The sequence below is a fragment of the Narcine bancroftii genome, chromosome 7 (genome assembly GCF_036971445.1).
Source record: "Narcine bancroftii isolate sNarBan1 chromosome 7, sNarBan1.hap1, whole genome shotgun sequence".
NCBI classification, from domain to species: Eukaryota; Metazoa; Chordata; class Chondrichthyes; order Torpediniformes; family Narcinidae; genus Narcine; species Narcine bancroftii.
The window spans coordinates 192,126,527-192,153,446 of NC_091475.1; the positions used below are offsets into that span (position 1 = coordinate 192,126,527).

The window sequence follows — 26,920 nt, forward strand, 5'->3', positions numbered from 1 at the left end:
AAGATTGGACTGTGGAACTGGAGGATAGGATCTATGGAACTTGCTCCAGCGTTAAAATACAAATCAACTTGCTAATAAATCACACTCTTTGAATACTGCATAGTGTTCACAATTTTAGGTTGTGTACAATCATACATTTTAATAATTTACAGTAAATTTTGATTTTTTTTTAAGGCCTTAACAGGTTATACTGTGGAAATTGAGACACTGGATGACAGATTTCTCAGCATCCCAATCAATGACATTGTTCAGTAAGTATTTGGTTTGTTATTTATCTGCCTTTTTAAAATGTCAGTTTATTGTGCAATTGCTTGGTACCATCTACATGGTTTACAACCCCCCCATCCCAAAATTGTGTATCCTTTAACAAATTTTGAAATTTTGTTCTGTATTTCAATTTGCAAGTCAATTATGTACATCAATACAAGTTAACTCAAACCTTAGGAAACATCATCAAATACTCCAGTATGAGACCAAACATTTACCCCAACTTGCTCTTTGCTAATTGCTCATTGATTTTTAACAGGGCTCAATTTCAATAACTGGCCTTTTGTGAAATAATCTCAAAATTCATCTATTAAATATCTACTCCATTCTATTGACCTTGCATGTTACTTCATATTTAGTCAAATACGAACTGTTTATTACAAAGCTAATGCTCTCAAACATATTCAAATGCTTTTTTAAAATATTTTTTCCATGATTACTATCTTCTCGGCCACCAAGTTCAGATGTTCCAGAAACATTATTCATTGACCCCCACCACATTTTACTGCATGATCAACGTGACAGTAAATGTCATCATTTTCTCATAGCCAGTCTTCACTTCCCCTTTTGCCACATTCACCCTTAGTTTATGACATGCTTCATCCTTTTTTCTATTTCTCCATTGGAATCCATGGAGGCCTAGTTTCAGTTCACTTTCCTTCTTGTGAGAATGTCCCCTCCCATTGTTCTGATTTTCTTTCAATTATTCCTTCCATCTTAATCTGACTGGATCCATTCTCGTCACATTCAAATCAAACATAATCTAGGTTGAATTGCATTTCAGATTATTTGTCCATCTCAATCACTAGTCTAAAAAGTTAGCCCTTTTTAAAAAAAAAAATAACACCCTGTTAAGGTAACATTTAGTACTACAAGCAAGTTATGTAGAGAACTGTGGACTCTTTAATTGATATTATAGAAAATGTACTATGCTTTCAACTTCTCCCCCCATTTCCCCCCCCCCTCCTTTCTTAGTCCTAAATACACTAAGGTGGTTGCAGGAGAAGGAATGCCTTTATCCAAGGATCCAGTACAAAAAGGAAATCTGGTCATCCAGTTTGACATCAGATTCCCAGATAAACTCACACCAGCAAAGAAGAAACTGATAAATCAAGCATTAAATGGTTAAAGTCAACACTGCAACAAGAAAGTCAATGGCATGTCAAGATTGGAAGAAAACCTTTACCAATTCTTGTGTATTAATATACAAATATTACAATTATACCACTAAAGCATGTATTTACAAGTTAAAAAATTTCCAAAGAAAAACTCATTTATACTCAAAACATTTCTGACAAGTAATTATGTCAAATTGTATAGGACTGGAAAGCAGGTTTCATACTCCAGGAGTTCAAATAAATTCACTGGTCAAGAGGAGTGAATATTTCATCAGATACTATGTCTTAATGTGGAGAAAGATCTCATCCCTCTAACAAAATACACCAACACTAGAATTAAAGAGTTTATTAATTTGAAACACATTTAGACATTTCAAGGTTTAAAAAAATGCATAATTTAATAAAATCTATAATGTGATTCCTGACTAGATTGTAAATCTTGTCTGAAAATGTTCCTATTGCTACTTGATTTTTAACTAAAAATAGCTTTATAATAAATAGATTCTCATTATTAAATTTCTAACTTTCATTGGAGAAAAAAGTTAAAACAATTCCATAGTATATATGGTCCCTGGTAAAAAAATCTTTAGTAGCTACTCGAGGCAGTGGGATACAGTGCCCAACGACAAGGTGGAAATCAGAAAGAAAGACCACACAATAGAACCTTAGCTTTTGCTTGAAATTATTTTTAAAACTATGCATTATGTTTGTGTTACAGATAGGGGTGCAGTGCTTTTTTTTTTAAAAAAAAGATGCCACAGCTCACCAAAAATGGTGATAAGGAGGTGCTGGAGCAGCACTCCGGTGAGCTCGAGAAACACAGCACCACTGGTTAGAGATGATTCTTAAACTCTGGCAATCATCATGGCTCTCTTCAGCTGTTCATAGGTAATAAACATCACGATGTTCCATGACCCCAGGCGTAGAAATGATGGCATAAACCTGGAATATTATAAGCATGGACAAACAAGCACATTTGAACAGTTTATCACTTTACATAGCAAATTATAAAAATGTCACATTTCAACATTAAATCTGATGAGTTTGAAGATTTCAGTTTTAAACCGATGAGGTCATGAAATTTTCCAGCCTTAAATGAGAAGTAGTTACACAAGTACAAACCAAAAGTAGAGTTGCACAATGAAATTTAAGTTAGTTTTGCTCTCCAAAAAGATTCCATTGGCTCAGCAATTATTTAGCTGCTCAACAGCAGCCTTCATACTCAAGTTTTCATTTCACTTGCATGACCCTCCCCAGTCATGGTTTTACAAGAAAAACTGTGTCCTTTCAGTTTCTCTTCACAGCAGCTGCACAATAGACTATTTGCACTAAAAATCCTAAATTGGATCATATTTTCAGATTAGGTTTCAGATTTATTGTCTGAGTACATACATGACATTACATACAATCCTGAGATTCTTTTCCCTGCAGGCCAGGCAGATTTAGTGCAAAAAACTGTACACATGTAAACAAACAAATATAAACAACTGACTGCAATTCAAGAGAGAAAAAAGTGCACAAGAGTCCTTAAATTAATCCCTGACACTCAGACAGGATGAAGGCAAGCATGCAAAAACATCAGCTTCATCAGTCAGGGCAGTGAATAGAAGAAGTGGAGTGTCAGCTTTCACCCGTACAAAACATTGGTGAGACCGAGTATTGTATGCAATAGTTTCCCAGCTATTAGGAGATATGCCATTAAGTTAAAGTATGCAAATAAGATTTGCAATGTTAGTTGGATTGAAGGACTCAAGTTACAAGAGACTTTAATTTGTTTCTCCCCCCCCCCCCTCCCAAGAATGTACGAGCACAACCATACAGTATGTATAGAAAATATGAGGGGCACAGAGAAGCTGAATAGCCAGAGTCTCTGTCCATCTCTCCCCCCTCCACCCCACCTCTCCCAAAGTTGGAGCCTAAACTAGAGGGCATGGTTTAGGCAAGAGGGGATTTTTATTTTAAAAAAAGGACCCAAGTAAATGAAAGTTGTCAAGCCAGATACAATTATGATTTAACATATAGGTACATTGATATGAAGTTCTGAGGTGGTGGGGGGGGAAATGACATGCTACCCAAGAGAAGCACTCACCCTTTGTAGAAAGCTGTAACACCTTCTTTTGCAAACATGGTCACTGCACAGTTTAGGGCACTCTTGTATTGGCCAGGGACAGAGTTCATGTATCTTGTCTTCACTACATCAACAGGCGAAGCAATAACAGTTGTGCAGAATCCAGCACCAATAGCAGAAGAGAAGTGACATGGAAGGTTATCTGCAAGCAAGACATTAAAGCATTGATTCTCTCAGTAATTTTGGACAACCCGAATTGTTTGAACCTTAGCTTACAGGAACATTAGAACAAGAGCAGAAGCTAGCCAATTAGCCTGTAAAACCTGCAGCACCATTTAATATCATGGTGGATCAGAGGAACTCAGCACACTTACCACCCACCCCCACACACTTTATCCCATAAGCCTCAATTTTTTTTACTATGCAAAATGTCTGTTGTAACTATGTTCAATGAGGCAAACTTTACAGTTTCTCCTCTCCCCCCCCACAGGAGTGAATTCCAAATTCACCTCTCGGGGTGGGGGGTGGGGGGAAGATCTACTCTCCTTGTGGGGAGAACAATTACAGCACCAGTGACCCTGGTTCAAATTTGGCTCTCTCTACAAGTTTCCTCCAGGTGATCCAGTTTCCTCCCACATGAGTGTATTTGGGTGGTGCAAAACTGAGCCAGAAGGCCCTGTAACCAGACTGCATCCTCTGGCTTTGTCCCCTAGATCTAGTCTCAGTCATGTCAACAAACTTCCCAAAACAAGTTTTAAAACCGGATTAAAACAATAGTAGATTGTAAGTGACAATCATGACCTTTTTCAGGAGCTTTAATAGTTATTCTGGAAATTGGTTGCACCAGCACCTTTTCATTTGGTTATGTTTTTAAAAACTAAACATGTACATTGTAGAGAATGTGAGCAAGAGGTTTTGAGTTGGGATGAAGTAGCATGGTGATGGGTATTTGAGTTGTGCCAGCAGGACTGTGGTGTGGATGAAGATGAATCTTGTTGCTGTCAGGATCAAAGGGACAAATCATGATCACAAACTTGCAAGGGTGGAGAGAATGGAACAAACCAACAGAAACCCAGATTACTACAATGTCTATTTAACTAATTTTCATTATACCTCCAAAGGCCAACTACTCAAATGTTTATTTTAAGATGCATCTCAACAGGAACGATTTGGTAATGTACAAATACCAAACAATTTCAACAAGAGAAATAATCTTTTACAAGGATTTTCATGTAAACTTCAGAAGATCACTTCAATGCAAATTACATGCACTAAAGAGAATGCAAACAGTGCAATCTTGTAACCTCACCTCCCCAGATTGAGGAACTGAGCAAACACTTTACGTCAATAAATTTCACAATTGACTCAAATTGAAAATGCAGTCATGGTTTAACTCTCATGTACAAATCATTCAACTATCACCCAAAACTTACCAGTCATGAGACCATTCTTAAGCAAGAAATCTTTGATCAGATCGTAAGTCACAAGCTCTGTGCAGTTCACAATGGCATTACGGGCAATATTTGGTAGGGTACCTAAAGAAAAAAAATTAGTCTTTATTAAATAATCCATAGTGTTATTCACATAGTTTCCCTCTCCCTTGGCACATCTATCCCATATTAACAGGAAAGTTTAGATCCATTTCTTGATGCTGACAAAAAAAGGGAAGTCAGCTCTGAAGCTCAAATGCGATTATACATTTGATCATGTCTAAAATGGAAAAATAATTTTACTTCCCCTAAAATTAAGTATACAAAATGTAATATCAACTCAGTGATAGTCTATTAAAGAGTTCCCAATCTGTACCCAAATATAAGCAACTGAGATAGAAATCAGTTATGTAATGATGTACAAGCTCTGAGACGTGACTTCCAATGAAAGAATGCTAATGGACGTTGTTCTCGAAAGTATTCACAACTTTAAAGCAAATTCTGAAGTTGATACAGAATTATGCAATGAGCAGTTTATAGAAACAAATGGAACTGTAGCCTTGAGCAGGACCCAAAGCTTTTGTTAGAAATGTGATTCTCACTGCAAGGTAGCAGTAGCTGACTCCTTAGATTTATACAAACTATTGCATGAACCTTTATCTGCGTTTTATTACTTTGAGCAACTTGTGCCAATTAATTAAAAGCAGGAGATCCTCTAATATCATGCTTTTAACTGAAATTCAATTGCTATAAAAGAATCAAGATCACTAGAAGATTTCTTAATGAAAACCAGGTGTAATCAAATTTTTCAAGACTATACTGCCATTTAAGCAAAGCATTCAGTCAAAAAATATCGATGGCAAACAGTGGAACCCGCACTGTCCCTGTGGCACTACTTTTCACAGGCTTCCTAACCAGAAGAATCCTTTGAAGGAGGAGTCAAAATAGAGTAATCTTCCACTCTCCTGAGATTTCATTTTTTCTTGCCATGCCTGTAACCTACTAATTTATGGAAAGATGAAAAATCACAATAAAATACAATTCCAAGAGTAAAGATACAAACCTTTCCATAGTCCCCGAATACCTTCCTCCTTAGCAATGGTTTTATAGGCTTCAATGGTGCCATTGTATCTTCTGCTTGGACCAGGTTTATTTGCTTGAGCTTGAAACCTTACTTTCACTACATCAGTCGGTTGGGCAAATGTTACAGCCATGGCTCCAGTGGTGCAGCCAGCAAGCAGTCTGCTACCAATGCCAACATCTAAAGAAATTAACCACTTATAAAATTATGGACATACAAGCAAGAATCTGTACTGTGTTTTATGAATTATAGGTCAAAAGACTTAATTTTTCCCCACTTTGCCCAAATTTTAAATATCAAGAACCAAATTATTTAATCAATGCTACCAATTGCTGTGATTTTTTTTTTTTTTATAAATTGCATGTGCCAGTGGGTTGCTATCCTTCACAACCATTTGTCACCCTAATGTATGAATCTGCCTGAATCTCTCTCTCACTCAAAAGATTCACAGCACAAATGGTCCACATCAATAAAAAACAGCAATCTGAAACCAGCAATGAGAATGAAAAATACGCTAGTCTGCTCAGCAACCAATTTTCCCCGATTTGGAACTGAGCATTATTCTACAACTAGATCATACACAAATAAACTGGAGGACATCAGTTGGTCATGGAGCATCTATAGGAAGTAAAGGGTAATCAACATTGGAGGGAGGTGGGGGTGGGGTAGTAAAACACAAGTCTCCAGTCACCATGGTTGAAGTTCAAACACAATGCTGGAGAAACTCAGCAGGTACTTTGTATAGCAATGGTGAAAGTACATAACCAACATTTTGGGATTGAGCATTTCAAGGTATGACAAAATAGGAGTGCCTGAATAAAATGGCAGGGTGGGAGAACCATTCCACAGGTAGGAGGTAATAGATGGAGAAGGGAGAGATGGCTCACCAAACAGGGGGAGGAGATATGGCCCTGTGAATGAAGAGGGAAGGGGGTGGAGAGCTGGAGAAAAGACAAAGGGAATGGGAACAGAGGCTAGCAGAAACCAGACAAGTCTAGGTTAATGCCATTCAGTTGGAGAGTCCCCTCCAAATTTACTAATGTTCATAACCAACTTTTCTGGCCTGAGCCCTTCTTCATAGCTTAACAAAAGGCTCAGGCCCAAAGTGTTGGTTATCTTTTGCTTCCTATATATGCCATGTTTCTCTGCACACTCGTTTATTCACTTGACCCCAGCATCTGCAGATGCACGGCTAGACATCACTATAGCACCTATGCACATATTATACTTACGTTCAGACCCTTTGGTGTAGAATTGTTTCACAGAATCATAGAGTCCAATGCGTACAGAAGCAAAGCTCATCTGACGTTGGAGACCAGCTACTAGTCCACTGTAGAGGCTTCTAGGTCCCTCATTCCTAACCATTGTGGCCATAGTGCCAAAGACACCTCTATACTTTGATGTAGTCATCTCTGCAGCAGACTTTGATTCCCCTTGAATCTGTGCAGGATAAAAATTGGATGAACATCCATATTGTGATTTGGGCTTAGCCCAACTCACATGTAGTTTAGTCTAATACTTAGTCATTCCAGATTCAGCACTTGGTCATCAAAGGGCAATTCCAGCTTGTAAACTGTTATTTTAGAAAAAAATTACATATAGAAATATAGTAAGTAGAGGTTTGATGAGAAGCAGTTTATCATTTATTACTTATGTTCACAAATTTTAAAGTGTGCAATGTAGAATAAACACCAATCCATAAAGTTACTGGACAGATTTAAGCTGTTAGTTGTAACAGACAACAAATGGTCAGCATAGCAGAGGTAGAAATTTGTTTTTAATTTATAGAGCAAATGTAGTAGTGAAAGGATGTTAAACTCAAATTTGGTCTTACAACTGCAAACAGGGGAAAAATACCCTTAAATGTTTCCATGATTCAACTTAGTTCTATCATGGTGTGGGCTACCTGTTTTAATGTTCTCAAGTCAAGTCACCTTTGTTCAAATCATGCTCGCACGGTAAAGACAAGATAGTGTTTCTGGCTTGGGTATGGTCTTCAAATGGAGGACAACTTGCTCTCATTCCAGTTCAACAAGCTAAAGTGATTGAAATGGCCAACATGGGACTAAAAAATTTTGCCAGTGATGGCCTCGTGTAGCCATTCTCAATGGGGGCCCTGGGCTGAAATAAAAATATCTTGGGCTTTTTGTGCTGTCAGCAGGAGAGAAGTATGGAAGAAAGCAACTAAATGACTGCCTCACAGGGAAGGGGATCCATAAACTTTGAGCAGATGCTCAAGTGGGCAGTAGCTAAAAAAGGTGGAGAATGGCTGATCTAGTGGATAGTTTAAAAGCTGGTGTTCATTCATTTACAGTTGCCAATCAACCTGCTAACCAAGGCTTTGATGTGCATGAGGTAAGTAGAGTCCCCACTGAAACCCACCTGGAGAATGTACCACACAGAGAGCAGGATCAAAGCCTGTAAATGGAACTCCAGAACCATTTTTCTGGCCTTGGGCCAGGGATTCCCAAGAGCCCATGGGGATGTTACAATTCTTTTAAATCCTGGAATCCTTTCCTTCAGTCACATGAGAATCTTCTCATGGAGCTCAATGTGCCAGCATGATGTAGCCTGCCCAGAGCCCACTATGCAATCAAAGCCTTCATGCTGAAAATGGAGGTTTGGGAAAGGATGCTGCAGCTAGTTTATCCAATTGTTTGGGAGGATTTTGCAGAGATCAGATTGGTTTCACCATTCTAGTGCTTCAGTACCTGCTGTTGCAAGTACTCATCTCTGAAGCACACAGAAAGGCAAGAGTCACAGTTGCCCAGTCAAACATGACCATAGATCTGGGGATTAGCTTCAAAACACTTTCCTCAAGGAATGATGGTCCACCGAAGAATAATGAATTATAATCAATATTTGCTTTCAAGAAGTGGCTTCCAAGACAAAGTGAAGCACGTTTCCAGGGTCTCAACGTGAAGCTTAGTGGCCTGAAAGAACTATTGGCTTCCAACCGGTTCCCATTGCAGCTTTAGAACAGTACAGGCCCTTCTGCCCACTGAAAACTATGTCCATATCAATCTACTGCTTGCACTAACAAATATCCCTCCATCCCTTTCATATCCATGTTTATCTAGAAGCCTCGTAAATACTACTATTATATCTGGTTCCACCAATACTTGCAGCCTGTTCCAGGTACCAACCACTAAAATATTTGACCTGTGCATCTTCCATGCACATCCTCCACTTCACCTTAAATCACACATTCTCCACTACATGGTGGTTTTGCCCTGGGGAACAAAGATTCTTCCCTTATCAATACCTCATTTCGTAAACTTCTGTCAAGACTTCTCTCAGCCTCAATCCAAATGTATCTAATCTCTCCTCACGAAACCAAGCAACATCCTGGCAAATCTCTTTTGCACCCTTTCCAAAGCCTCAACATCCTTTCTGAAATGGCTTGGCCAAAATAGCACACAGTATTCCATGTGCAGTTTAACCAGCATTTATACAGATGCCACACTTTCAATGAGTCATGGACCTGGAACACCAGGGTCACTTGGCCTTTCAGTGCTTTCACAAGACCTGTCATTAATTGTATAAATTTCCCTTACACTTGACCTCCTAAAGTGCAACACCTCACATTTGTCCAGATTGAACTCCATCTGCCCTCCCACATCTATAACTATGTAATAGATATCATATTAAAAAAAACCGCAAGGCCATTCTCCTAGTGTATTTTGGTGAGGAACTGGATTACTTCAATGATCTGCATTCATGAATGTGAGGCGCTGCCTCAAGAAGGCAGCCAACACCCTTGCCACCTCATTGCTGCATTTGGGCAAAAGGTTCCAAAGTAATGGAAACCAGGAACAAGTTTTTCCCCCCCAACAGCTATCTGACATTTGAACCTCTACTTGAGACATGACTTGATGCATAACTGTTCCATCAGCAAGTCACTTTTTCACATTAGGATGTTTGTGAATATTTATCATCTATCTTATGCATTTATTATCTTAATTTACTATAATTGCTTTTTCTTTATAAAACTGATTCAACTGCAGCCAGAATTTCAGTGCCTTCTGTCCATTGTATATAGTGTGAACTGATTTTCACATAATTAAAGTTGAATTGACCTTGGATAAGTCAAACAACTTCACATTTCCCCTGTAAATCAGCTTCAGTTCACAGAAATCTTGGAAGCAGCATACAGCACTGAAGTGAGGAAAATGAAGAAGAATTGAAACCAAATACTAAATGACAAACACTACTCTCTCTCAATCTGACCCAAAGTTGAGTGCTTAAAGTGTGATTTAATAAATACAGCAAAAAGAATTTTTTAGTACAATTAAAATGGTTAATATTGACTGATAGTTGAAACAGGAAAAGACAATCACTTCAAAATGCATTTCACCATGTCAGATGGCATGCCAATTTATATTCTGTCCCATTTACTTACACAAGAATAATACCAGGATATTACCTGTAATCTGACTTTAGCAGTGTCCAAAGGGAAGGTAAACAAATCAGCTATGCAGGCAGCTGTTCCTGCACCAATAAACTTCACAGTGGCTGTCGGAGGAACGTCTGTAGGCTTGAATCCAACCATTTTGTGAAATTAGGATTATCAACAAGGTGATAAAAATCCTGTGTCTTGCAGGAGAGGAAGAGTGATGGACAAGACAAATGGACTCTGCCCGAGGCTGTGGAACAAAGTTTTCCAACTGTTAAACGTGGTATTCAACATCACTGCATTTGATGCAAAGTTGAAACTATCTTTAAATATTAACATACAGCACCGCAACAATGCCACCCAATTACAGCTAAATGACCTGCAGCCCCCAGCAAGTTTTGAACAGAAGGAGGAACCGGATGACCTGGAGGAAACTCAGACACTGGGAAAGCATATAGTGCTGGATTTGAGCCCTGGTCACGCATGCTATAACAGTATTGTGCCAACTGCTATGTTTAAAAAAGCTTAAATTTAGACATACAGCACAGTAACAGGCCATTTCAGCCCACGCCAATGCCACCCAATTGAACTACAACCCTAGCACCTTTTGAAGGGTGGGAGGAAATCGGAGAATATATAATCTCCTTGCAGACAGTGTGAGATTCAAACCCAGGGTGCTGGTGCTGTAAGGGCATTGCGCTAACCACTCCACCAACCGTGCCGCCCTGACTCTGCCATTTAATGCTTCAGACCACAAGATTCATAAGCAGAATTAGTCCATTCAGCCCAGAGAGTCCACTTGGCTATTCAAATCATGGCTTCTCTTCACAACCTTTGACACGCTTACTAATCAAGAACCCATAAACCCCTGCTTTAAATATACCCAATATTTCAATCATCGTCCCAAATACAAGTCCCACTTGGAATTTGGAGCTGACAATCAGGGGCATAACAGTGAATGCAGGTGATATCTCCTCTTTCCCCCTCTCCCTGGAAAGATTCTGCTGCCCACAAATAGTGGGTGCACTTTTATTAGTGACTAAACTTTACTGGGCTTAGAGTAGTTTAAAAAAAAAATCAATTATTGGAAGAAGAGAAAATTATCCATGGTCATCTATTTTAGAAGAACTGGAATGACTAGGTACCTACTAGGCTAAAATTCAAGGACAGAAGTTGCTACTTTTATTAAAACAGCTAGCATAGGATTATAAGGCTGGTCTCAGATCATTCATTATTATTATTAGAATATCAGAGTTCACAAGATGTTCAGAGAACCCCAAGATGGAGATTTAACATGTTATTACAAAAACCAGAATTTATTAGTTATTTAAAAAAAAACAAATTGAGGATTTTATTAGTAATAATGTTAACTCTGTTTCTAGTCATTTTGTTTTACGGGACGCAATTAAAGCTTTTTTTTTATTACGAGGTCAAATTATTAGCTACGCATCTAAAGTAAAGAAAGAGAGAATTAGAGAGATTGAAGATTTATTGAAAAAGATAACTGTTAGTGAAAAAGAATTTCAAAAAATGCTACTGAAATGCAAAAGAACCCGTTTAATGAATTGAACTAAACACAAGTTTTATGAATGGGGTGAGAAAGCTCAAAGTTTTATCATGGCAGTTAAAAAAATGAACAATTATCTAGGATTATACCAGCAATTAGAAAAAAAAAATCAGGTATTACTTTTAGACAAAAAGAAATTAATGAGGAATATAAAAAATTATATACATCAGAGTTTAAGGATGTAAGTGAAGATGCAATAGATTCTTTTTTGAAAAATATTAATTTGCCACAGTTGAATCAAGAAGATAGACAAGAGTTGGATAATTTTTTTTTTATTTTTTTTTTAAATTAAATATACAGAGAATGAAATTGAAATGGCTATAAGAGATATGCCAAATGGAAAGGCACCCGGTGAAGACAGGTTCTCTATAGAATTTTATAAAACTTTTTATGTTGATATATCTTCTATTTATAAGAATGTAATACAGCAAATTTATAAAACTTTTCAATTACCTGAATCTTGTTCTAATGCAATAATTACAGTTATACCAAAAAAAATAAAGATCCTTTACAGGTTTCTTCTTATCGACCAATATCGTTGTTAAATGTAGATTATAAATTTGTAGCTAAAGTTATGGCTAATAGATTGGCTCAATATTTACCTAAAATAATATAAAAAAGATATGCGTCTGATAATATTTTGCAACTAATTACTTTGATAAATAAATTTAAATCTCAAATGAATTATCCAATAGTGGTCTCATTAGATGCAGAAAAGGCTTTTGATAGAGTGGAATGGAAGTTTTTATTTAAAGTACTTGAAAAATTTTGTTTTGGTTCTTCGTTTATTGGATTGATAAAGGCTTTATATAATAGTCCGAAGGCTAGAGTTGCTACTAATGGACAGATTTCAGAATCTTTTGATTTAACAAGGTTTACTAGACAAGGATGTCCATTGTCACCTGCTTTATTTGCTTTAGTTATTGAACCTTTGGCACAGTTAATACGTCAAAATGAAAATGTTAAGGGTATGAGAGTTTTGAATGAGGAATACAAGATTAATTTATTTGCAGATGATGTTTTATTATACCTGGTAGACCCTGATATTTCTTTACCAGCAATACAAGAATCTTTAGAAAATTATGGTCAATTATCAGGTTATAAGGTAAATTGGGCTAAAAGTGAAATTTTTTCAATTTGTAAAGATGATTATTCGATTTATAAAAATATTACGAAATTGAAGTGGACAAAACAAATTAAATATTTGGGAATTAATGTCAATACAGAATATCAAGATCTATATTCAATTAATTATCTTCCTTTAATAAAAAAAGATTAAACTAGATTTGATTAGGTGGAAGGACTTACCTTTAGGTTTATTGGGGAGGATTAATACTATAAAAATGAATATTTGGGGAGGATTAATACTATAAAAATGAATGTTTTTCCTCAGATGCAATATTTATTTCAATCAATTCCTTATTTTATTTTATTTTTTTAAGTTTTTTTTAAGGATTTATACAAAGCAGTTAGAGAATTTTATGGAAGGGAAAATTTCTGAGGGTAGCAATGAAAAAGTTGATGTGGGACTTTCAATTTGGAGGTTTGAGATTACCCAATTTTCAATATTATTATGAGGCAGCTCAATTTAAATTTCTTAGTGCATTAATGAATATGGAGGATCTGCCCAGTTGGGCAAAGATAGGACTGGCAGTTATTTTAGAAAAATTTCCACATGAATTTTTATTTCGATGGAATAAAAATTTGTTACGAACTTATGATGTACTAATATTGAAACATTTATTGAATCTATGGATGAGTAAACTTGATAAAATGGGGCTTAAAAATAAATGGTCTGGGCGATTGCCATTATATAATAATCAACTTGTTCCTTTTACGGTCTCCAATATCACTTTGAAACAATGGGAAAGGATAGGAATAAAAAACTTATCTGATTGTTTTTTTTTGAAGGACATTTTTGTTCTTTTGAGGAATTACAAAAGAAATTTGGTATTAGTGGAAATTCTGTATTTGTGTATTATCAGTTAAGATCATTTGTAAAACAGATATGTGGTCAGCAAATGACTTTATTGCCCGAAACTAGTTTTGAGAAATATGCACTTTCAATACCAGAAAAGGGGTATATATCTGATTTGTATTGTATTTTACAAGAAAATGAAAGTAAGAAAGATTGGGATAAAGATAAGTTGAAATGGGAAAAAGATTTAGATTCTACAATAGCTGAAGAAGCTTGGAAGGAAATTTGTCAAAACAGTATTCGGAAATTGATTAATGCTAGATTAGTGATGATTAATTATAATTTTTATACATCAATTATATTTAACACCAGAAAAATTTAAAAAATTTGGTCTTAGTAAGTCAGACTGTTGTTTTCGTTGTGACCAGACAGCTAGTACTTTTTTATATATATATAAATATATACACATACTGTCTGGTCCTGTGACCGATTGCAACAGTTTTGGAAAGGTATTCAATCTATATTTAATAGATTATATAATATTTGTGTTGTATTAGATCCTGATATATTTTTATTAGGGAATATGCAATCATTAATTGATTTAGGATTAAATGATTATCAGATTTCTTTTATCCATTTAGCTTTAGCAGTGGCCAAGAAATGTATAGCGTCTACTTGGAAAGACAGAAATATATTAACTTTGGATAGGTGGTATTTAGAGATGAAGTCTTGTTTAATTATGGAAAGGATATCTTTTTCAATTCAAGATAAGATGTCTTTTTATAAGTTGAAGTGGACTCCATTTGTTAAGTATATGCAATTAAGTTTGATTTAAGTATGTTCCTAGATGTGATATTTTAGATCTGATAAATCTTTATTATTTTTATTTGTCATTTTTTTTTCTTTGTGTGTTTTTTTAAAATTCATAATATTGTTAATTTTACTAATTATTCACTCTTTATTTTGGGGGAAGGAAGGGTGGTTTTTTTTTAAATATAGATTTTTTAGTTCTTGTATATGTTGGGGGGCTAGGTTGAATTAAGTTAGGTTATTAATGTTGTATTGTAATTATTTTATATCTTTTCTTTAAATGTAATTTTTCTTTTTATTCCCGTGATAAAATATTTAAATAAATTTTTAAAAAAACAACTAGCATAGAAAATATTGAATTTTATAAATCTGCCCATTTTCCCCAAAAGTCATGCCTCATTAGTTTCATCAAGGAAGTCTGCCATTTTGGATCTTTCATGCACATTGCAAGAGTACAGGGTAGTCAATAGGTCAGAGTGGGAGTGGAAAATGGAGAATTTGTAGAATGCAGGCATCAGGAAGCTCAGTGAGCCTTGTGAACTAAACATTGTGCAGTGCATAAGATCACCCAATCTGCATTTCCTACTGTGAGAAGATCTTCTGCTCTGTTACAATGTGGCCTGATGCAAGCTTCAGGAGCACCTAGTCTTCCACCTGTGTACACTGCAGCTCTTAACCAATCCTAGAACTTTAGGTCTGTGATACTGGCTCATTTTCATTTCCCTCCCTGGAAGTAGTAAACCCTGCCAGGCTCATTTTCCAGTTCCATATTTCACAGCTCCTATATTCTCTTGTTCATATTCTCATTTTAATTGCATTCATTCATTCATTGGAAAGATGATCCTCGTTTATAACTCATACCCAGTTGCCTTGCTTTTAAAATTCCCGGAGGCATTCCACCACTCACTGTGCCTCCATTTCTACCCTGCAGTTTCTCCTCACCTACCTACGTGGCTTTGATGAAGGGTCTTTGAGCACTTCCAGATTCTCATTTTTATTCTGGATTTCCAGCTGCAGCTTTTGAGGTTAGTTTTATGTGCAATCTTACAAAAATAAACACCTCGTTTAGTTTTCTGAAAGAATGCATCTTATTCATAGGAAACCATCATGTGAACATTCTTAATTACTATGGCTCTGTGCTACATTTACCCAAAAGGGCTACACTGCTGGGACCAATCTTTAGAAATTTTAGTCATTCACCATGTTAGCAGGTCATTTTGGTCTACGAGCCAGCGTTGCCCAATTATACCCAATTGACCTACCAACCCCTAGTGAACTGTAGGAGGAAACCAGAGCACCCGGGGGGGGGGGGGGGAGGAAGAAAACCCATGCAGACACAGGAGAATGTACAAACTCCTTACAGACATTGTGGGATCCAAACCCCAGGCCCGATCGAAGCCACTGTAACATTGCCTGACCCAGTTTTGGGAGCAGGTGCAACAGAGATCTGGCTTAAACCTGCCTCAAATCCACCAAGTTTGTTATTTCATCTAGCTGTGTAGAAGACAATACCTTATTAATTTAAATTTCCTGTTCCCACAGGAAATGTTAATTTGTTTTGCACACAAAGTTTCCCTGGGGTAGGTTTTAAGATCAAAATATGATCTGCACAGGAATATCTTCCACAGAAGCATCAAAACCAGTTTTATAAAAACAAGCCTCATCTGGGATCACCAAAAAAAAACCCAAATAATTTATCATTGCTGTTTGAAAAGTTGTCAAATTTGATGAAGACCAAGTGCTTACTTTCTGTACCTAGACCAAAGTTTAAAAAAATTAAATCAAGCTTAGCAATTGTTTATTAACAGCAACACCAGCTTCAGTATCTGATCTTAGCCAGGAGTCAGAGCTCAGAAACCTACCCTCAGTTCAACACACCAAGAATCATCGGCATCAATCCCATTTTATTCCCCTTAGCTCTCTACAGTTTCCAGCACTCACTCACCCGATAGGGGCAACTTAGAGACCAGTTACTCTACCAATGTCCCAAGTGCATATGCATGTTACAGGAAGAACAAGCCACATCAGAGGTCAGGATGGAACCCAGGTCACTGAGCTGCAAGGTACCAGCTCTACAAGCTACCCAATTATTAATTAGCAATCAAACCATTTCATGTAAATGTATTACAAATTAATCAAATGTGATGGATCAAGAGTAAAAAAGGAAAAGCAACCAGGACAAAATATTTCTTGTACACGTGCTGCCATTGCACAAGAATTGGGTTCAAACTCCACAAGCGTCACAGTGACAGGAGGAACAAACAGAGTCCGTCTTTATTGATTTTACCAAGATTTAAATATCAAAACAAAATGCCACAAATATTCAGGATAAGGCAACACTTGTTGCAAATTCCAGAACAGTCTGTGTAGAATTGACCAAGCAAAAAGATCAAAAAAACATACAAGATCTTTAAAATAGAGGCAATCCACCAAGTTCAAGGTTGTCAACACAAAATCTAACTTTAATGTTTTGTTCCCTTTCAAATCAGGAGACGGGCATAGTGAACTGTACTCAAAAGCTATGCAAAAGCTTTGAATCGGAAAGATGGAGTTGTACAAGATCAGGGGATTGTAGAATAAATATACATTTCACTTAATGCAGGTCTGGAGCAGAGTCGGGGAGAAAATGAGTTTCATTTTTTTCTGCCTCTTGAAAATGCATCTCATTTCCAAACTTTAAAGAGATTAAGACCACAAGACAAAAGCAGAAACAGATTATTCAGCCTATCAATTATAAAAGTACAAATTTCCAGCAATACTTTATAAGTAGGCTCCAGGGTTTTCTTTTCTTTGGCTTGGCTTCGCGGACGAAGATTTATGGAGGGGGTAAAAGTCCACATCAGTTGCAGGCTCGTTTGTGGCTGACAAGTCTGATGCGGGACAGGCAGACACGGTTGCAGCGGCTGCAGGGGAAAATTGGTTGGTTGGGGTTGGGTTTTTCCTCCTTTGCCTTTTGTCAGTGAGGTGGGCTCTGCGGTCTTCTTCAAAGGAGGTTGCTGCCCGCCAAACTGTGAGGCGCCAAGATGCACGGTTTGAGGCGATATCAGTCCACTGGCGGTGGTCAATGTGGCAGGCACCAAGAGATTTCTTTAGGCAGTCCTTGTACCTTTTCTTTGGTGCACCTCTGTCACGGTGGCCAGTGGAGAGCTCGCCATATAACACGATCTTGGGAAGGCGATGGTCCTCCATTCTGGAGATGTGACCCACCCAGCGCAGCTGGATCTTCAGCAGCGTGGACTCGATGCTGTCGATCTCTGCCATCTCGAGTACTTCGACGTTAGGGATGAAAGCGCTCCAATGGATGTTGAGGATGGAGCGGAGACAACGCTGGTGGAAGCGTTCTAGGAGCCGTAGGTGATGCTGGTAGAGGACCCGATTCAGAGCCGAACAGGAGTGTGGGTATGACAACGGCTCTGTATACGCTTATCTTTGTGAGGTTTTTCAGTTGGTTGTTTTTCCAGACTCTTTTGTGTAGTCTTCCAAAGGCGCTATTTGCCTTGGCGAGTCTGTTGTCTATCTCATTGTCAATCCTTGCATCTGATGCAGCCGAGATAGGTAAACTGGTTGACCGTTTTGAGTTTTGTGTGCCCGATGGAGATGTGGGGGGGCTGGTAGTCATGGTGGGGAGCTGGCTGATGGAGGACCTCAGTTTTCTTCAGGCTGACTTCCAGGCCAAATATTTTGGCAGCTTCCGCAAAGCAGGACGTCAAGCGCTGAAGAACTGGCTCTGAATGGGCAACTAAAGCGGCATCGTCTGCAAAGAGTAGTTCACGGACAAGTTTCTCTTGTGTCTTGGTGTGAGCTTGCAGGTGCCTCAGATTGAAGAGACTGCCATCCGTGTGGTACCGGATGTAAACAGCATCTTCATTGTTGAGGTCTTTCATGGCTTGGTTCAGCATCATGCTGAAGAAGATTGAAAAGAGGGTTGGTGCGAGAACACAGCCTTGCTTCACGCCATTGTTAATGGAGAAGGGTTCAGAGAGCTCATTGCTGTATCTGACCCGACCTTGTTGGTTTTCGTGCAGTTGGATAATCATGTTGAGGAACTTTGGGGGACATCCAATGCGCTCTAGTATTTGCCAAAGCCCTTTCCTGCTCACGGTGTCGAAGGCTTTGGTGAGGTCAACAAAGGTGATGTAGAGTCCTTTGTTTTGTTCTCTGCACTTTTCTTGGAGCTGTCTGAGGGCAAAGACCATGTCAGTAGTTCCTCTGTTTGCGCGAAAGCCGCACTGTGATTCTGGGAGCATATTCTCAGCGACACTAGGTATTATTCTATTTAGTAGAATCCAGGGTACTTTTCTGAGTGCAAGGGAGAATTAATTGCCAACGTGGACAAAGAGAAAATAGGCCCATGTCACCAGTGTACAATTGTGACATGCAAGCATTTTAAAATATATACAATCAGAATTTATTGTCATGAACAAGTCATGAAATTCAGTGTTTACAGCAGCGTCATGGAGCAAACATTCATATTATAACCCCACTATGACAAGGGCATGGAGACGTTAGAAAGGGTACCGAAGAGATTCACCAGGAATGCTGCCTGGATTAGATGGTACAAGCTAAATGCAGATATTAGTCAACTATTTTTTTTATTGCCACATCTACTGAGATGCACCACAAAGCTTTGTTATGCATGCTATCCAGGCTAGTCAACCCATACACAAGTACAGAAGGCTGTGCAATAATAAACAGTAGTGTTACAAGAAAAAAAGTACAGTTAATGGGGGGGGGGGTGTGGGTGTGGTGGGGAAGAAATGAACATGACTGGGATGGCTCCTTTGATGTGTCGATAGCTAGACAGTCTATTTGTCTGAACTGCTGCATTCACAACTCTGCCATCTCGGGCAGAGGAGTGATTTTCCAGAGATCTGTCAGGGTACCCTACACGTTTATAAAATTATGAGAGGTATAGGTCAGCTGCCCTGCATTGCAGAAATGTCATATACCAAAGGACATGCATTTCAAGTGAGGAGGAATGTTAAGTGTGCAGGGCAGATTGCCCTCTTTCCCTTCACCTCCCACCCCTCCCCCCCCCCCCAACTTCAAGAGGGAGAAGTACAACACTTCACCATGGGTAGAGGTGACGGTGCATCTACAGGGATTATGGATTATTTAGTTTAACGCCGTATCAATACACAAATATACAGGGATATGGATTATTTCCTTTCTTTCAGCATCATGTTTACTGCAGACATTATAGAATGGCCCATTCTTGTGCAGTACTGTTCTATTTTTCCATCCCATTTATCCACTAATATTTTACTTCATCCCACTTCAATTTAATCTGCAACTTCAGCTGCTTGATGGTATCCACCAACATCAATCAGCCTGCAGTACCTTCCCATGGTGTTTTGATTTCACATCCCCCAATCACATGTAGCTTCAGACAACACCCACTATTCAAAGCAGAAATTCAAAAGGAGCTAGCTCCACAACACCCTCTGGTTCTGCCTGCTCTGAAGCATCTTGTATAATCAGACTGTTGTTGAGAAAGGAGGAAACAAAGTGTCATCCAAGGGCTGCAACACAATTGGAGGAGTCTGTTGCTATCTGAGACTGAAACTCAAGTAACATCTGCTCTGCCCAATAAAACCAATAAAAGACAAATAGCTGCCTTCACTTTTGTCAGGGAACCTTTGAAGCCAGGGATGAACCAAAAAACAACCAAGACAACCAACAACCATTAAAGAGAACACTGTATATCTGTGGAGTGTTCCACAAATTACTTAGGGGAGAAAACAACTGCAAGTGGTTCAAAGCCCATTCAGCACTTCACAACATGCATGGTTAGGGCTGCTTCTCAAATAGCATTAGAAAAAACATTCAGCTTACAATGTTCCTTAAAGTCCATATGGCCATTTCCTCTCCCTCTTGCAGATACCAACTTGCAAACTAGCATAGCTTAGGGAAATCTCTGAGTCTGCAACTAAAAAAAAAAGCAAACATCACAATAATCTGAGATTCATCTGTTGTCAACCACCAAAACCCACTTTTACAGCATCTTTAAAAGTGTGGTGACCCTTTATAAAAACGCACATGACCAAAAACACGTCATTCAATTCTCAGAGTGGGTTGATGAGCAAAGAGCACATAGCAGCTAAAAATACCAAACATTGACCATGGTTTTTGGAATAATTTTTGTGTCTTCAAGCTGTTATTTGTATGCAAGCAGACAACACAAACAGGCCTGATGCAGGGTCTCCACCCAAAACAATGACTTGCACTTTTTGCCTCCCCAGGTGCTGCTCGACCAACCAAGTCGTTCCAGTGTTCTGGATTACATACAATTCCAACAACTCTAGTCCTGTCTGGATCACTAAAACCCTTCAGCCCACCATGTCGATGCTGGGCTTTTCACTTACCCCATTTGCCTGTATTAGGACTCTCTCACCCCATGCTTGGTCTATTCAAATGCCCGTCTAAGAAGTCTGAAACAGTGATCATCTCAGATTCCACCACCTCCTCTGGCAGCAACTTCCAAATATCAACCACCAAGGGCTTTCCACCACCTCCCAGAGAAACAGTTCTCCAAAAGTGGTGGGCCGGCATTTAGCACACTTTTCTTCATCGGATAGGACATTTGAGTATTAGAGTTGGTGCATTGTGTGCAGTTCTAGTTGTCATCTCAGTCTTAAATATTCTTTGACAGAAGTGGAGGCACTCATTTGTCTAGTTGGATTAATTGGCCAAAGCAGATGTTACCCAAACTTCAGTCTAACAGTAACAACTGGCTCAAGAATTTGTACTTTAAATTATTTTTCTTTAACCATGGGGTAATTTTAATTAAAAAAAATATTGGTTTCAAAATTTGGCTTCTTTTGAAATGTCCAAAAAAAGACAAGGCAAACCCAGTTGAAACAAATTTGAAATATTAACAGCAGCATTATTCATCCCATCACCTCACAGTTGCCGAGACTAGTCTCACTTATCACTTCAGTACCTGTCAACATACTGCTCCTTTTGTTACCTGTAACAAGAGTTTCTGCCATTACCACCAGTTTCACTTGCATTCATCCCTGCACCCTTAATTCCTTCAACCAATTCATTTCAAGGTAGGGAGCACAACAGAAATATATATACATCACAATAACTGCTTTGGTCAACAATGGGGAGGAAAACTTTCATATGCAGCAAGCTATAGATGGTGTAGTCAGAAAGATAGCAAAACAAATTTAATCCAGAAAACGCAGAGGGCAAGGAAAGGCACACAATAAACGGCAGTTACTCGCTGGAGTAAATGAGCGGAGGGAATGCAAAGCCAGTGTAAAACTCGCTGGAGTAAATGAGCAGAGGGAATGCAAAGCCAGTGTAAAACTCGCTGGAGTAAATGAGCAGAGGGAATGCAAAGCCAGTGTAAAACTCGCTGGAGTAAATGAGCAGAGGGAATGCAAAGCCAGTGTAAAACTCGCTGGAGTAAATGAGCAGAGGGAATGCAAAGCCAGTGTAAAACTCGCTGGAGTAAATGAGCAGAGGGAATGCAGAGCCAGTGTAAAACTCGCTGGAGTAAATGAGCAGAGGGAATGCAAAGCCAGTGTAAAACTCGCTGGAGTAAATGAGCAGAGGGAATGCAAAGCCAGTGTAAAACTCGCTGGAGTAAATGAGCAGAGGGAATGCAAAGCCAGTGTAAAACTCGCTGGAGTAAATGAGCAGAGGGAATGCAAAGCCAGTGTAAAACTCGCTGGAGTAAATGAGCAGAGGGAATGCAAAGCCAGTGTAAAACTCGCTGGAGTAAATGAGCAGAGGGAATGCAGAGCCAGTGTAAAACTCGCTGGAGTAAATGAGCAGAGGGAATGCAAAGCCAGTGTAAAACTCGCTGGAGTAAATGAGCAGAGGGAATGCAAAGCCAGTGTAAAACTCGCTGGAGTAAATGAGCAGAGGGAATGCAAAGCCAGTGTAAAACTCGCTGGAGTAAATGAGCAGAGGGAATGCAAAGCCAGTGTAAAACTCGCTGGAGTAAATGAGCAGAGGGAATGCAAAGCCAGTGTAAAACTCGCTGGAGTAAATGAGCAGAGGGAATGCAAAGCCAGTGTAAAACTCGCTGGAGTAAATGAGCAGAGGGAATGCAAAGCCAGTGTAAAACTCGCTGGAGTAAATGAGCAGAGGGAATGCAAAGCCAGTGTAAAACTTGCTGGAGTAAATGAGCAGAGGGAATGCAAAGCCAGTGTAAAACTCGCTGGAGTAAATGAGCAGAGGGAATGCAAAGCCAGTGTAAAACTCGCTGGAGTAAATGAGCAGAGGGAATGCAAAGCCAGTGTAAAACTCGCTGGAGTAAATGAGCAGAGGGAATGCAAAGCCAGTGTAAAACTCGCTGGAGAAAATGAGCAGAGGGAATGCATAGCCAGTGTAAAACTCGCTGGAGTAAATGAGCAGAGGGAATGCATAGCCAGTGTAAAACTCGCTGGAGTAAATGAGCAGAGGGAATGCATAGCCAGTGTAAAAGTTGCTGCAACAAATCAGAGCCAATTAGTCTACAGGTCAAATATACCCAATCTGGTCACCACTTTATCAGAAATACAAATTGCACAAGATGTAGCAGACATTGACAAGAGTGGAGAATAGTTGCTGAGATGAAAGGCTAGACAATCTAGGTTCATTTCTTGAGGACAGGAAGGCAGAGGACTGATCGGGGGGTGGGGGGGCGGCATAACAAAGCTGTGACCCTCAGCAAAAGGGTCAAAAACAAAAAGTTGGGGGCACTTTTAAAGTAATCGATGAAAAGATTACAGTGGAAAGAAAACCATATTTCACCAGGGTTTGGGAGGAGTTTGAAACTCACTGCCCAAAAGTAGACCACCTTATTCAGGCATTTTCCCCCCATCACCGGCATCCCTGCAGGGGTTAGGCTTGGAACATCAACAGCCCTTTGCTTTTACATATCATGGTAGGATTATGTATAATAAAATGAAGGTGTGCTAACAGAACATTTAGGTGATAATGGGATAAAACAGATAATCTGCTGCAATTCTTTGGGGATGGATCTAGCAAAATAAAGTGGAATTAGTGAATGTGGTATATTTAATTACTTTTCTGAAGGCTTTTACTCGCAGTTTTGTTCATAAGGTTGGTTAATAAGGTTAGAGCACATGGAATTCAAGATAATGCACTGTACATTTAAACAGTACTTCAATGTATACTTAAGTTGGTGTGTAAGGCTCTGGACTGGATGGTGGGAGGTGGGATAGCTAACACTGAGACAAAGCTGAATGGCTTCTTCAGGCATCAAATTTTCTACAATGGTTCTACATCTGTTCATTAGAGGAATTCTTCCCATTTACACTGCTAAATCTCTAGCTTCTCTCCTAAATCATCATCCCCTTTCCTTACCCCAACTTTTCCTAGTTTCTGCATAAAAGAGCTACATTTGAAGTGTCTCTCTTGTTTTCCCAATAGGCACTCAGACTTGCTACAACCAAATTGAGTTGCTTGTTAAGTTTAAAGGCAGGAGGACAAGAACTAAATTACTCTACCGTTAAAGTGCTCAATCAAGAGCAAAGCAACTGTCAATAAAAGGCAAATATAAAGACCCATTGAAGACCCAATGCAAAATTGCTCATCAGAATTTTTAAACCAGCATAACATTCTCAGGCTTGGACATTATGGAGAGTTTAAATTCTGGAATTACTTAGCAATGAAAGTTTGCTGTGCTTGCCCACTTCTGGCCAGAATTGAATCCGGAGCCACCAATATTGATGCAATCACAAAGGCGACTTACCAGTGACTATTCTTTGTGAGGGGTTTGAGGAGATTCGTTAGGTCATCGAAGACTCTTGTAAACTTCTACAGGGGTACTATGGAGAACATTCTGGCTGGTTACATCACTGCCCGATATGGAGGCACCAACTATCAGGACAAGAATAAACTCCAGAGGGTTGTTAACTCGGCCTGTGACATCATGGGTATGACTTCACTCTATTGAGGACATCCACATGAGGCAGTGTCTTTAAAAAAAAAGCAGCCTCTATTGCTCAAAGACCCCCACCACCCAAGCCACCCCCTCTTCACTCTGCTACCATCAGGAAAAAGGTACAGGAGCCTAAAGACGAGCACTCAAGAACAGGTTCTTCCCTGCTGCCATCAGATTCCTGAATAACCAATGAACCTTCCTGCAAAACTTTTAAAAAAATGTAAAGTCACAAGATGGAACATTTGCATAATAGGATTGCTGATAAACAATGAATTCCATGACTTATTCATGACAATAAATTCAAATTCTGAAAGGCAGGTTCCTGAAGAGCCCTGGGGACTGAAGGCTTCCTCATCATGTCAGAGGCTTGGATCTGGGCTCAGGTTTGAACTTAAACCTTGTGTGGCTCTGGATGCACTAGAGGCATATCAGTCAAGACACTTGACTCTCTTTCTGACTGTCAGGGGTGCCTTACTGGCAATTTTGGGTAATATTAGAATGGTTTTATTATCGGACAATAAATAGGAGTGAATCTGAAATAGACTCACTGGTAAAATCATCTTTGTTCCCATGAACAGGAACATCCACGATCAGTGTGAAAAGCAGGATTCATTTTGAGGAAATAAAGAGGCCCGAGACAAGGCAAACATAGATCATCCAAAAGGTCGATTTAGAAATGGGGAAGAGACCTGGCAGACGGCGAGGTTGGTTACCTTTGGTCGGATGCAGTGTGTCCAGGGCAAGTTACAAGAGAGCCCAAAAAGGTTCTCTAAAAGTATCCCGCTGGTTGTAGCTCTTTTTAACTAGGGCTTGGCTCTGTCGTTCTTCCATAGAAAGTTCGGAATTCGAAAGCCAAACGATCATAATACTGGCTCTGAAACGAGAAGATTTAGCCCACGTTAAAAACATCCCTGAATCATTCGGATGCTTCTCCTTCAAAAACTATCAAGGCAATTAAAGAGAACTTTAAAAGCTATTCCCAGAAGTTGTTTGAAGTTGGACTTAACAACAACAAAACCCTAAATAGGAAAGTCTGGAGAATTTAATGAGTTAATTTTATTCAATGAGTAACTCTGGAGAATTTAATGAGTTAATTTAATTCAATGAGTAACTCTGGAGAAACTCAACAGGACTGGCAGCCTGAAATATTCTTCTAAACCATTCAAGCAGAAACAGGGTACTTTAGAGACCAAATATAAAGGCATCTGCAGCCTTTACAATGAACTGCCCTGAATGAGAACGTTACCTGCTACTGAAGGGAGTCCTTTTCCTTCACGGATCAACGCGCTGGCAGCCGCTCTTCCTATTCGGACGCTGCGCAATCCCGACACTGAAACACAAGCGAACGCTTCCCCCTCCCCAGCCCACAGCTCTTTAAAGACATCATGCCCCTCCCCTCCCGTCCCGTCCCCTCCCCGGCTCGGCGTCAGCGCGAACATCACCGGCGCTCAGTCATGGGATTGGAACGCTCCTCCTGCATGATTGTGGTCAGGCTTTATGCCTTCCCTTTATCACTGCACTTTAGGCTGTGTTTGCAAATTGCTTTTTTATTATTATTGCGCTCTGTGCCTTGCAAGTATCTCATTCTCTTTACACAGAAGTCGTGAGTCACTGCCATGGTGCTGGGAGTAAACAGGGAAATGGTGGAAAAGTGGATGAGAGCATGAACCACAAATGCTGGACGCCTAAAGTCAACGTTCAGCAGCTCTGGGTGCATCAGGGAGGGCTAACTTTCAGGTCCAAGAAGGCTCTGTGCCTTGCAAGTATCTCATTCTCTTTACACAGAAGTCGTGAGTCACTGCCATGGTGCTGGGAGTAAACAGGGAAATGGTGGAAAAGTGGATGAGAGCATGAACCACAAATGCTGGACGCCTAAAGTCAACGTTCAGCAGCTCTGGGTGCATCAGGGAGGGCTAACTTTCAGGTCCAAGAAGGCTCTGTGCCTTGCAAGTATCTCATTCTCTTTACACAGAAGTCGTGAGTCATTGCTACGGTGCTGGGAGTAAACAGGGAAATGGTGAAAAGAGATTGAGAGCATGAACCACAAATGCTGGACGCCTAAAGTCAACGTTCAGCAGGTCTGGGTGCAGGTCGAAGAAGGCCTTGGGCTGTGAATCTTGTCAACCAAAGAAAGGGAGTAAGGGAAGCGTGGCTCATGGGGTGGTGGGGGGTAGGGGGTCAAAGGAGTTGGAGCTGGATTTGAGATGGGGTGCAGTGGGGGAAAGGAGCAAGGAGGGAAGATAGGGCAGGGTTACAGAGCACTGGGAGGGAGAGGCAGAGCATTATTTCAAAACACCCGAGGGATTAAAAAGATTCGGAGTTAAAATTAAGCAACCCAGTTGTATGGCGATTTGAAAG

General features: G+C 39.4%; 2 protein-coding genes across 7 annotated transcripts in view; one reads left to right on the forward strand and one right to left on the reverse strand.

The window, feature by feature from the left end:
• dnajb13 (DnaJ heat shock protein family (Hsp40) member B13) overlaps positions 1–1,803 on the forward strand; it is a 61,330-nt gene extending 59,527 nt beyond the window's left edge. For all 3 annotated transcript variants that reach the window (XM_069891811.1, XM_069891812.1, XM_069891813.1), the window contains 2 exons: positions 175–251; positions 1,243–1,803. In XM_069891811.1, coding sequence (XP_069747912.1) covers positions 175–251; positions 1,243–1,396 — 231 coding nt within the window. In that variant the 3' untranslated portion in view covers positions 1,397–1,803. The remainder of the gene's footprint in view (positions 1–174; positions 252–1,242) is intronic.
• Positions 101–25,920, reverse strand: ucp2 (uncoupling protein 2). Of its 4 annotated transcripts, XM_069891817.1 has the most exons (9): positions 25,809–25,919; positions 25,276–25,436; positions 20,491–20,584; positions 10,391–10,610; positions 7,197–7,404; positions 5,947–6,144; positions 4,887–4,988; positions 3,475–3,655; positions 101–2,327 (listed from the first exon to the last, which is right to left on the reverse strand). In XM_069891817.1, the coding sequence occupies exons 4-9, from the start codon at positions 10,514–10,516 to the stop codon at positions 2,231–2,233; spliced, it is 912 nt and encodes a 303-aa protein (XP_069747918.1). In that variant the 5' UTR covers positions 10,517–10,610; positions 20,491–20,584; positions 25,276–25,436; positions 25,809–25,919; the 3' UTR covers positions 101–2,230. The 4 variants fall into 4 exon arrangements, with proteins under 4 accessions (XP_069747918.1, XP_069747917.1, XP_069747919.1 ...); XM_069891816.1 differs by lacking the exon at positions 20,491–20,584; XM_069891818.1 differs by lacking the exons at positions 20,491–20,584; positions 25,276–25,436; positions 25,809–25,919 and adding an exon at positions 24,371–24,498.
• Between the last annotated feature and the right edge of the window lie 1,000 nt (positions 25,921–26,920).

Bases quoted from the DNA above. Each gene is read 5' to 3' on its own strand.
- ucp2 (XM_069891816.1), bottom strand. From the start codon at position 10,516: ATGGTTGGATTCAAGCCTACAGACGTTCCTCCGACAGCCACTGTGAAG. The intron at 6,145-7,196 runs GTAAGTATAATA...TAATTTCTTTAG, and splicing joins CTACACCAAAGGGTCTGAAC to ATGTTGGCATTGGTAGCAGA. The intron at 2,328-3,474 runs GTGAGTGCTTCT...ATAATATTCCAG, and splicing joins GTTACAGCTTTCTACAAAGG to GTTTATGCCATCATTTCTAC.